Below are 12410 nucleotides of genomic sequence, written 5' to 3' on the forward strand. Positions count from 1 at the left end.
ATTTACAAAATTGTTTATAGTTAGGGGTGTATTTTTGTATGAGACTATACCCCCCTCAATCAATTGTTTAAAAAAAAATGTATCTCTTATATTAACCATGTAAGGCCTACCAGGCCGACCTGGTATTAAATAAAAAAAAGTATTCAGTTCGAGGTGAGGAGAAAAGAGTGTTTAAGTAAAAATGAATGCAGGAAATTTTTTGATGATCTCTGTAACAATCTAAAACTTTTACCGAACTTAACGAGTCAGTAATTATTTTTATATTTTTGTGAATCAAAAGCAAACAGAAGTGCAGTGCTGCTGCTAATACAGTTCGGCAGTGATATTGTATAGTTTAATTTTGAAACATTGAAAATATTTTTTATACTACTTTTATGTTCACTTTTTTCTAGAAATTTCACCAATGCAAAAATTGTTTTGTTTTTTTAAACTAATTAAAACTTTATTTCTTATAGCTCCATCCAAAATTTAAATTTGAATTTCCAGAAAGCTAAAATTATTGAAATAATGAACTAGACGTTAGTTCTTTCGATACAAATAACAAAAATTTCTCAAAACTGGTCAGCATGTCAGTGTGAAGTTTTTCGCTCTCTTGAATTTTTTTAAAAATTTGGATGGAGCTGATCTCGATTTGAAGCTAAACTCGACATGTACAACATATCTGAAAACAAAGGTATTACTAGTACGATTCCTAAAATTGCATAGGGACCTATAAAATTAATAATAGTTCTTTTACTTACCTTGGATAGGAGCCTTGCCGAGGGCGTAGTCGTCGATGAAGTGACAGTCGAGCTGCTGCAAGAGAGTCCAGAGCGCCAGGCCAAGGTCCCGCATCGCAGCCACAGACGGCACGACCAGAGACCACCGGGTCCCGCGGAACTCCAACTGCAGCCTGTCATGTGACCTTCCGCCGCTTATCTGCCACTGAAACATGATCGCCAATATTATTTATTTTATTAACAGGCAATAGATTTCAGGGATAAATCTAATATAAATGAAGTTCTTGTTTCCCTTTTTTTTTCTGACAAACAGGAAAACGCCCAAGAGGGAAGCCCAAAATACAATGGAAGGAATACATCTCCAGAGTGGGAGAGAAAAGAGGGAAAACTTCAATGCCATGAGGGTGCTGGCTCGGGATCGAGGGGATTGGTTTGCTTAGACAGAGGCACCTCCACGCTGAATGGCATTGAGAAGAAAGATAAAGAAGAAGAAGAACATTAAAAGATCATAAATATTATATTTTAATTATTTGTCGATTTTTCCTGGCGTAAATTTACAAACTCATCAACGTGAATCACGTTAAATCTTCGGTGGTGTAAAACCATTCGCTTCTAAGGCAAAGTTGTTATTAGACATTTGCTTACAAAAAATCCTAGTTTTTATTAAAACTAAATAATTAATCCAGCAGAAGCTATGTGCTTTGTGAGTGTGAAAAATGTGTACATAGGGGATCAGGCCTTAAAAAAGCAACAAATTCCTGCCTTAAAAGTGTAATGAACCGGGACGGAGTAGCCGATTAGGACGGGGAAAACCAGGTAACAGAAAACGAACAAGTATTCTCACAATTCTGGCCATTGTAGAAGCAGCCAGAGATTTGGAGCGTGGGGGGGGGAGGCAAAGGCACAACATAAAATCTGTGCTTTTATAAACATACGAGACAAGGAAATAGGGGACAATAAGTTGGATGGAAGTGGGATGTTGCAAAAAAATATATGGATCAAAAATATACTACTACTACTAGAGAGCGTGTTCGTCGGAAACTGTTTCCAATGTCAATTGTTAGAATAAACCAAGGAAGAACCAATCGACAAGGTAATAAAGCTTATAATGGAACCTACTAGAGTGGGGAAAACCAAGAGTCCTTTAGGTGATATGTAGAAAAAGAAGTGCGAAAAGTAGGCCAGAGAATTTGGAAACTATTAAGATGGATCGCAGAAACCTGGCCGAGAATGAGGGACATATATATACTAGTGCGTTTCTACCGCCTGGTTACAACACGAGAAGGCCCCTCACCTCCGGACTTAAAATAGCTCCTTTGAATGGATAGGAGAGGAATTTGAAGGTTTAGTAGAGCTCCAAAGCTTAAATCCGTATGTCCAGATAAGTCTTATTTTTGTCATGTAGATGAGTCTTTTGTAATGAATTGGAAGTTAATCGTTTGTCCAAGGTAGTGGATCTGTTCTACAGCGGTAAGAGCAACATTATTAAAGTATAATGCTAAGTTAGGGCAGTCGGCAGGTTTACGACGAAGGGTAAAAGTGATTTGATGGGATTTGTTGGAATTTATTTTAATCCTCCAATTACACCATTCTTCGAGGGTGTGATATGGGATTGGAAAGTTGGGATACAATTTAAGGGTTATTATTAACTGTGAGTACACATGTGTCATCAGTATACGTGGTGATAATAGTGTTAGGATTGGTTGGAATGCCTAGTCGCTGTAGAGGATGGGACCGAGGATACTACCTTGAGGAACGCCAGCAGATTGAGAATAGCGAGATGAATAGGAAACATTGTAATTAACTTGGTATAATCTATCAGTGAGAAAGGAAAGGATGATGAGAATATAGGTGGGAGGTAGGAACTTACGGAGTTTGCAGTCAATCAAAAACCTGTTGAACATAGAAAAAGAATCTCGCGCAGTACATTCCGCGCTCCAAAGAAGACGAAACAACGTCCACCACACGATGACATTGCTGGATAGTGGAGTGGGATATTTGGAATCCAAACTGGTGCTCAGGGATTATATGTTTGGAATCTAGGATGGGGTATAGGCATTTCAAAATGAGTATTCGAGGATTTTGCCGGTAATAGAGAGATAGGGCGGTAGGAGGATGAATATTCTCAATTATATTCAAATTTATCCTGGTTAAGCGAAAAGCACTCTTTGCATTCGGCACTTTAAGACAAAAAGTGAAATATTTAGTTTCTTTTTTTCCCTCATATTTGCATAAAAACAGAATACGTGAATAACCATATTTTTCCTATTTGAGAAATCGAAGTACCAAAGAGATCTATCAAGAAATAACATAATTTGATTTCTTGAATGTGAAATCTCTACCAAATCTTATAAATAATAAAATTATTATGTAAATTAAAAAGCATTTAAATAAAAGCCATTTAAATAAAAAGGCGCATAGTTGATATGTCTGCTTAATACGCCGGCAAGGAACGAACTAACCAATGGAAGCAGTTGTGTTCACACGTTTTTGCTATTTATAGATCGTATATAACTAATTTGTTATAATTGTTAATCTACTTTTTATTTTTAATAAATATGGCATGATAGTGTTTTTACATCCACAAAAACTAATTGCCATTGAGTGTGGTAGAATGTATTATTCCAATAATGTTAAAAACAAAAATTCTAGATCATTTTTAACTGTTATACAGATCATTTTATCCTTAATCATCTAAACGGTTACCAAATTTTCATCAAAGAAAATTATTAACAAGTTATTTCAAATTAGTTTGGATACCATGTAAGAAAAAAAATCAACAAACAAAATCTACAAAGAGCTAATTGGTTTGTTATGGAGCTTCTTTATAATAAATTAGGACCCGACCTAGTAATTTTCCTCCCACAAACACATCAATTTCCTCGAGAGCTTAAAAGAAAAAAGATGATAACACTATCAACCATGTTCGCAGACAAATCATCTTTTTATTCTTACATGAGGTGAACTAACTTGGCAATCTGGACTCACATTGTCAGGAGGCTGTATAAGCTACTCAATTATTTTATTTATGTTGGCACTCCTATTCTAGTCCCGCCCAATATTTTGGCGGTATTATTGGCTTTGGCGGGAAATAACGAGTCGTGTCACGCTTTGAAAGGTACTCGAAATACAGCGAATATCAGAAATTACAGAATTCAGGCAGGGATTCGTTAAGGGCCGTATTTTCGAAAGTCAAATGCTTGTTATTCGAAACATGGTAGTATACAACCTTGTCACAAGGTTTTTGTTGGCGTGTTATTGATGATAACAGCTGTCGAAAAATAGGTGTTAGATGAAACTAATTTCCAAAATGAAAAGTTTAAATTTTTTTTATTTTTTGTTGTTGGTATCTTTTTGACCATTTCAGAAAGATCTAAGTGTGTAAAATGTGGTTTGACTTTTTTTTTGTTATTTGTTTAATATCAAAAACAAAAAAATGTTTACTACTAACATAACATTGTATCTCAAAAAATATTGTTCCAATCTCACGATTAAACATATTTTTGAAGTATTCCCTCACTGTCTAACCACAATAAACATATTAGGACTAACTCCATATTTATCTACAGCTCTCACATATGAGAAACACACATATGACAGGCGTATTACAGGCCTTTAAAAAAGAAAAAAAAAAGATTGTTATGAGTTAAAAAAAAATATAATGAAGCCAAAAAAACCATAAAGAATAAAATTATCGATCGTATCTATTTGGTAAGTGTACCATGAAGTAGCTTCTATTGGTTATCTTGGTTCGTAACAGATTTCACGATATTTGTCCCTTAAATTCATGAAATATTTCTATCTTTATTTGAAATTCACTATAAAAGACTGATCTACATGACTGTAATAAGACCAATTTGGACAAACGGAGTTGAGCTATGGTGCTATACTAAACCTTCGAATTCCTCTAGTATCCAATCATTGCAATCCAAAATCCTTTGTAAAATCCTCAATTTTGTCACAAATAAAATCATACATAAAGACCTTAATATTCCACATGTAACCGATCTAGCCCGAACCAGATATCATTCCTTCATTATAAACTCCCTAGCCACCCAAACCCTCTAGTTTCTAACCTCGCTTCCTCTTCCATTCCTGACAATCCTCGGAGGCGCCTGAAAAGAAGATGGCCACAAGACCTGGTAATGTAAAACGTCACTAGAATGCTACCAATGGTTAGTTTCTCTACACGTCTGTAATCCTCCAATTTAACTGAGATCAGATTTACTAAATGTATTATATCGTACAGTTGTAAATATTTTTTTAAAAAATCTTTATTTGGAACGAAATATTGGATTTGAAAACTGTATCCCAGGAAATGTTTAATATGAGGTCTATGATGACTCGAATTAAAAAAAAAAATTAAAACTAATTCTTGTTTGGGTGGAGGGGAGATTAGAGAAAAAAAATCCGTTTTGCAAGTGCAGATTTTTCTAAAATTTTAGTATTCAAACAAATATAACAACAGTGAACAAAAAAAAAAAATCAAGACCTGACCTTGTAATAATTATTTCTTTAAAAACCTTACGCCTAGAAACTTTTTACATAAATAACTTATTTTTTTAGTAATGTAATATTGTAAAATTTATAAAACGCTGCAAAACGATTATAATTTCGTAAACAGTTGGGGCTGAATTGTTTCACTTCTCGACTATTGTTAGCACGTACGTACTAATTGCGAATATAGGTTGACAGTACATTAACCTAATTAAAGCAAATTAAATTAATTATGCTCCAGGCGAAGGTTATCAGAGAACCTAATTTAGAGTGACATTACTGTTGGAATGAACATAAAAGGGTCATACATATAGTTATGTTCAATTTCACTTTTAATAGAAGTTTATAATTTAGTTTTAGATTGTAAACTTTTATATGCTGAACTTTAATTGCATCCAATGAAAACGGTGTAAATTTATAGTTGTTTTTTTTTTATCAACAATCTAAGTTTATTTACAACAATACAAGTGAAGTAATCGGTCAATAAAGTTTTTAAATAAAACCTATGGAGTAGTAAAATTGAAAGCTAACCCAAGAGTTATTTCTTTCAATATGAATAAGACGGTGGTAAAAGGTTTACCACTTTCTGGGGTTGCATATGCCTAATAAGACATTTTATTTTTCGAAATTACCGTAGTAAAGTTTTAGGTTTACAGCCAATAAATCCGAAAGTATTACTATTGTTAATTAGTAATATTTTACTTAGTAGGAAATTAGCAAAAGTTAAAGGATTAAATGGCAAAATATTCAATATGTAGCAAATACTTAGATATTGGAGGAAATTAAATTCTACCCGACTAGTGTTACAGTGCTAATAATTCAATTTTTTCTTTTTATATTTAGAAGTAAAATGTTTACCAATTAAAACTTTCTACTAATAAATAATTCAATTTTTATCCATTTTTGTCTCAACACATTTTATTTTTGTTATAAGTCCGACGTTTCGGCCAATCTGGCCATCCTCAGGGACATCTTAATACAATTTTGGAAATACAAATATTTAAACACTCAACTTCATGCAGGCTATTCGCAACAACAATTTCTATTTAGTCAACTTTTACATCAAAACCAAAAATAAAAATTCATTTATCACAGTCACTTGTTAAAACTTGTATTAACTTTAGGTTTTAGCATGAAGTTGAGTGTTTAAATATTTTTATTTCCAAAATTGTATTAAGATGTCCCTGAGGATGGCCGGATTAGCCGAAACGTCGCACTTATAACAAAAATAAAATGTGTTGAGACAAAAATGGATAAAAATTGAATTATTTATTTAAACAAAATTAACCAGTCTCAAGAAAGTGTAAAGATTATAAATACTTTCTACTGATGTTTTCTCTTCCATTGGTCTAAATGTGGTATATATAGTAAGAGAAAGTATTGCGTTATTGAAATAATTTAATATCAATCTTTCGATGTGTTCAAATAGCGACACAAAATAGTGGCTCTGGGCTAAAAAAATTATAAAACTGAAATTATATATTTAAGTTGAATATTCGGGTGACACCAACTTTTGGCCTAAAATCGAGTGATCGGCAATAGTACACTAAATCGATTATTTTTCGATTCCATCAAAAACGGCTGTAACGAGAATACTGTTGAATCTGAGTCATTCAATTTGTTTATTGTAAGGCTCATTTGGAAAATTAGAAGGAGAAAGTATTTGCCACAGTGAATGATATAGAAATATCAATAAAATAAGAGGAAATATTAATTTAGACTATAAAGTCATGTTCCGGACATGACTTCTTTTTTTCATGAAACATTAAACAGAATTATAGTTAAAACTATAAAAAATATATAAACATTTTAAATATATTAAAAAAGACATTTAAAAATAATAATTTAAGATAATACGTAAAAGATTTAGTCCGTACGCACTATTACATAATAAAGGATTTGTTAAAAAATATATTTAAATCATACAAATATATATTTTTAAACCTAATTTGGTTGTTTATATTATTAAATGCTCTTTTTACCCTCCTGGAACTGCTTATGCGTCACATTTTAATGACTTAATATAATTTAATTTGTGAATTTTCTTCATTTATAAACAACATAAAATATATTAAACATGGAGATATATTTCTCCATGTAGAAAATTGAAGAAGCAACACCGAATTTTGCCTTTGAAATGGAACCACGTACAATTTCTGTAATGTAAGCTGTTCCATTACTTAAGCATATTGGATGCCTGTCTCATGTCAAGGGATGTCATAGAACCTATAAGAAACCAATGTCGCAGTAAATCTACCACCCATTTACTTCTATTTCGTTCTTATGAAACTATTTACTGACACCAAGCAAAGGTGGGATAGATATTATTGCTGGATATAATTATTATTTATGTATATAATTAATAAAATATATATTTTAATGTTCTAAGACAACCAGTTTTTATTCAATATTAGAGATAATTACAAGAGGTGTACTAAAAAAAAAAAATGTATTTGCATATAGTTTTCCTTATTTTTATTCGAAAAAGAAAAATGTACTGGTACTGATTCATATCTAGGTATCAATTGTTTGATTGTCAATAATTTTTGGTATATTTTAATTCGCATATCTTAATTAATAACCAGTATGTTTAAGTGTAAAATAAAAGTAGTAATACATCAATGTTGAAAGATTATAGAATATATAATTATATAATTGGATGATATCGTAGAATATATATTTTTTTATCAAAGAATATGTTTCTTTAAAATTGATTCTACATAAATGAGGGGCAAAATTCTTTTAATGTTATTTTTTATTATGATTTATAAAGTTTTGAAATAATTTTTTTTTTATTTATTTATTTAATGTAATTTACAACTGTATAAATAATAAATACAATAAGTAATTCTGTTTCATTTACACTTGAAAATATTAGGAAGGAACCACCCGTTAGTGGTACTGCAAGCATTAATTTAAATTAGAAGGTCTCTTTGCCATCTTCTTTTCAGACACCTCTGAGGATTGTCAAGAATTGTTAAGGATGAGGGATTAAGAACTAATGGATTAGAATGGATAAGGAGTAAGGAATAGAAAGACGCATATCTGTTTTGGGCCAAATCTGCAACGAATAGAATGTCTTTGTGGATGAGTTAAGAAGCATCAAGGATTTTACGAAGGATTTTGTATCACAAAGATAGGATGGGGGAGGAATTTGATGGTTAGGTAGAGCCCCAGAGCTCAATTCCATATGTCCAAATTAGTCTGATTATCGTAGTGTATAATAATTTTTTGTAGTGAATGGTGAGTTCAGAGCGATTGTCAAGAGGGTGTTGTAGCAATCGAAATATACGAGCAGTTTCTTGTCGTTTTAGTCTTGTGTGTGGATTCCAAGTAAGTCTCTTGTCAAGATGGAGTCCTAAGTTTCGAACCTGTTCAACAGGCTAAATAAAATTTAAATTAGTATTCCTATATTTTATTTTACTTCTAGTTTTTGCACATTTATCCCGAAATCATATAAATCTTATGCATATTAAATAGGTACAAACTGAATACCTTTTTTTATTAATTACAGTTTTATTCGATTTTAAAGTATAATAATGTAAGATTTAATAATTTTAATTTGAATTGGATTTTACCTTCCTATTAAGCAACCTTACATGATATCCTATAGTTGTCTTTAACGCCCAGATCTGTTCAGTACTTAGGGCTTCATCTTGGCGAAAGCCTTACATAGAATTCGGATTAAAGTTTGAAATGAGAAGAATTTTTAGGTAGATTACTTTAAATTCAATATTAATTGTATTATACACTACTTAAAACAAAATATTTGCGCAGGAGTCAAACTTCTCTGTGTCTTTCTGTAGCTAGGACATATACCGCCGAAGCGTGTACAAACTACCGCCCTCTGACTGCTTTGATTGCTCATACGACCTTTATCCTCTAATGACAAAACAAACATTAAATAAATGGCAGGTAACTACGTACCACTAAACATTTATTACATACTGACAGACTGCAGGTATTCCTTTCACACTTACAGGGGATTTAAACAAGAGGATCAAGTTATCATTGGGTGGTAGTCAAGCAACACCACCAAAAAAAAAATTATAAATAGCAGATCCATATACCTCCTTTAATTACAAAATTTAAACCTAAACAAACCTTTTACTCCATTTTTAATAATCTTGAGAAGAGTCTAAAAAAAGGAGGACCGTCTAATATAATATACTCATCGTAGTGGGGCGCTTAAAAAGTCCTTTTAGTGTCATAATAATAATAAATTAGATAAATAATGTGAACCTTCAATAAATAGTATTAAAAATATAAAAAGGAACCTTTCCCTTCTAGGAATCCAATATTTCATTATTAAATGATATATTTTGGCATCCCTTGTAAGGATCAAATTATTGAACGAGAAATATATATATATATATATATATATTCATTATTCACTAGAATTATTCACTAGACTGTTTTGTTTTTTTCGTCTCCCAAATCATCATAAATAAGTCCTCTTCTAGGGTCCATCGTCCTCTTCCGAACACCTTCTTTATTCTTTCCTTGATAACTCTGCAAGGGGTCTCTTCGTCCGTTTGAATCTGATTGAGGATGCTACTCTTTACTCTGCAGACGACCGCTGTATCACCGCTTCAATTCGGCTTATTAGTCGGTCACCCCATTCTAAAAAGTTAATTCGCCAGTTTCTCCTTTGAATTTTTTAAGTCCGACACCGCCTTCCTCAGGTCCTGGACGGTTGCTGTATGAACCATAATCCATTCAAACGTCGTGGCATGAGCTTGCGCTAAAGAGACTTCTGGTAGTGGCTAAATTCTTCCCTACAGATAAGGTTGGTTGTTTTGGTTCAATCCTCCCGGTTCAGAACTGCTGCTCTCACGATTCCGTTACAGGCCATATTTTTATAAAATGAAAGATGAAAAAATCCAAACCAAAAAAATAAATTCTTCTTGGAAACAAAAATACTTCGGTATCTAATAATCCCGGTTTTCGGCACCACTTCAGTATTGGCGAAAGCAAAGAAAAAGAAGAAAAAAATAAGAAGAAGAATTTGTTAAAAAAGAAGAAGAAATAAGATCTGACACACTTGGACTACTGTAAAATACTGGGTTTATTGTATTTAGTATTCATTCGATACTCTTTGTATACATTCGATCAGTCAGCTGACATTGAAGTAACAGCCGACCGTAACTTATGTATGTATTTCGTGAAAAGCAACATCATAATAAATGTTCAAGGGTAAAATAAATATATATTTAAAAAAAAAAACAATAAGTGAGTAGATCTCAAAACTAGTAACTTATCAATAACGTCAAGTTTATTACTCTTAGGCAGGTTTTTGTTTATATTCTATTGTTTTAAATTACGTATAATTTATTTTAAAATATACAATATGATACCAAATAAGTATTTGTATTAAATGTACCTTCAAACATTTACATTGTAATAATGGTGAATCAATCAATAAGTCCATTATAACCGTTGTTACTGATGGATTAAACTAGCCTAAGTGCAGCTAATACATTTAGCCGGCAAATCGTGGCTCTACTCTCGACATATAATCCGTGACCAGTGGGGCTTCAGAGCTCAGTTCGGAGGTATCTAATACAATATGTTTTTGTATGCCATTGTTCACACCAGGTGGCCACCACATTTATTTGTAGTGGTTTGTAAATTTGACACTTGCTGGGTCTCTCGCTACTGACTGCATCAATAATACCAAATAATTGGAAAATTAAAACCTAGTTTTTCAAAATTTCTGCTTCTAACCACGATTTAAAAAGAGGGTTGAAACGTATACTAGGGGATAAACAATACAACACAAGCCTTGACCTATGTTTAATTGCATAATTAATTACAAGGTTTGGTTTCTAATTGATATCAATGGGAATATAAGTTAATGTATGGGAATATAATTTCCTCCAGATTTTTTTTTAGGCTCCCTCGAAATATTTATTAAATGGTAAATATGCCTCTATATTTTGATATTTAACATATACACAAACCTCGAAATAACGAATTTTAAATTGTCTCGAGAAAAAATTTATATTCAAGCAAATATTTCGTAAAGTGAACCTCTAGCGGTAATGACTTCTATCTTATGCATTTTCTATACCTACACCGCAGTCAAAAAATGGACGTATCTGAACGCGATTCTTTGCGAGACATCTTTCAATCTAACGGGAGTTAGAGCATAATCATTGCTATTAACAATTTTCAACAATTATTATAACAAACGGGAGAGCTCAGTTGATAAGGTAGCTGTGCTAGTTACGACAAATTTACAAAATAATACTGTGCACATACTATGTACATATTACAGTTACTGTTAGTTTATTATTTACCATACCACAAATATCAATCTTTTTTAATCTCACAAGAGGAGATCATAACATAAAAAAAGGGAATCCTCTCAAGGTTAATCAACTTTTTAATGATTTAAATTTGCTTCTATGATTGAGTCTGGCACCGAGGACTGCTATACAAGATCCGTAAATTCCTACCCTCTACATACTTCTTCATTATCCGTTCTTATCTCTCCGACAAATTATTTCAAATAAATTACAACGGCGCATATTCATCCCAATTCGGCCAGTCTGCTGGTGTACCTCAGGGTAGTATCCTTGGTCCTATCCTTTATACAGTTTTCACAGCTGAGATCCCAACCCATCCTAACACTATCCTCACCACATATGCCGATGACACATGTCTATTGTCAGTGAACAATGATCCTTACATTGTATCCCAAACTCTCCAATCCCACATCGCTACCCTTGAAGAATGGTGTCAAAACTGAAGGATTAAAATTAATTTCAATAAATCCCACCAAATCACATTTACCCTTCGTCATAAACCCATGCCTCTTGCCCTACAGTATCCTTTAATAATACCCCTCTTATTCCTGTTGAATAGATCCGTTACTTAGGACTACATCTCGACAAACGACTAACATGGAATCCTCATACAAGACTAAAAAGACAAGAAACTGCTCGTCGATTCCGACTATTACAACATTTACTAGACAAATGGTCTAAATTGCCAATCCATTACAAAAGACTGATCTACATGACTAATATAAGGCCTATTTGGACATACGGTGTTGAGCTATGGGGGTCCACTAAACTATCAAATTCCTCTCGAATCCAATCCTTACAATCCAAAATCCTTCGTAAAATCCTTAATGCTCCTTACTTTGTCACAAATCAAATTATCCATCAGGACCTCAATGTCCCCTAT

The 12410-nt window shown here is 32.6% G+C and overlaps 1 protein-coding gene across 1 annotated transcript in view; it reads right to left on the minus strand.

The window, feature by feature from the left end:
* The window catches only part of LOC106679946 (uncharacterized), a gene marked incomplete at its 5' end in the record, with an annotated part of 308178 nt that overhangs the window by 56957 nt on the left and 238811 nt on the right, over positions 1-12410 (minus strand). Inside the window, 1 exon segment of the mRNA XM_067051769.1 lies at positions 741-924. Within this exon segment, the coding sequence (XP_066907870.1) occupies positions 741-924 (184 nt within the window).

This window comes from Halyomorpha halys, unplaced genomic scaffold (genome assembly GCF_000696795.3).
Source record: "Halyomorpha halys isolate HHAL.00 unplaced genomic scaffold, Hhal_1.1 Scaffold235.1, whole genome shotgun sequence".
NCBI classification, from domain to species: domain Eukaryota; kingdom Metazoa; phylum Arthropoda; class Insecta; order Hemiptera; family Pentatomidae; genus Halyomorpha; species Halyomorpha halys.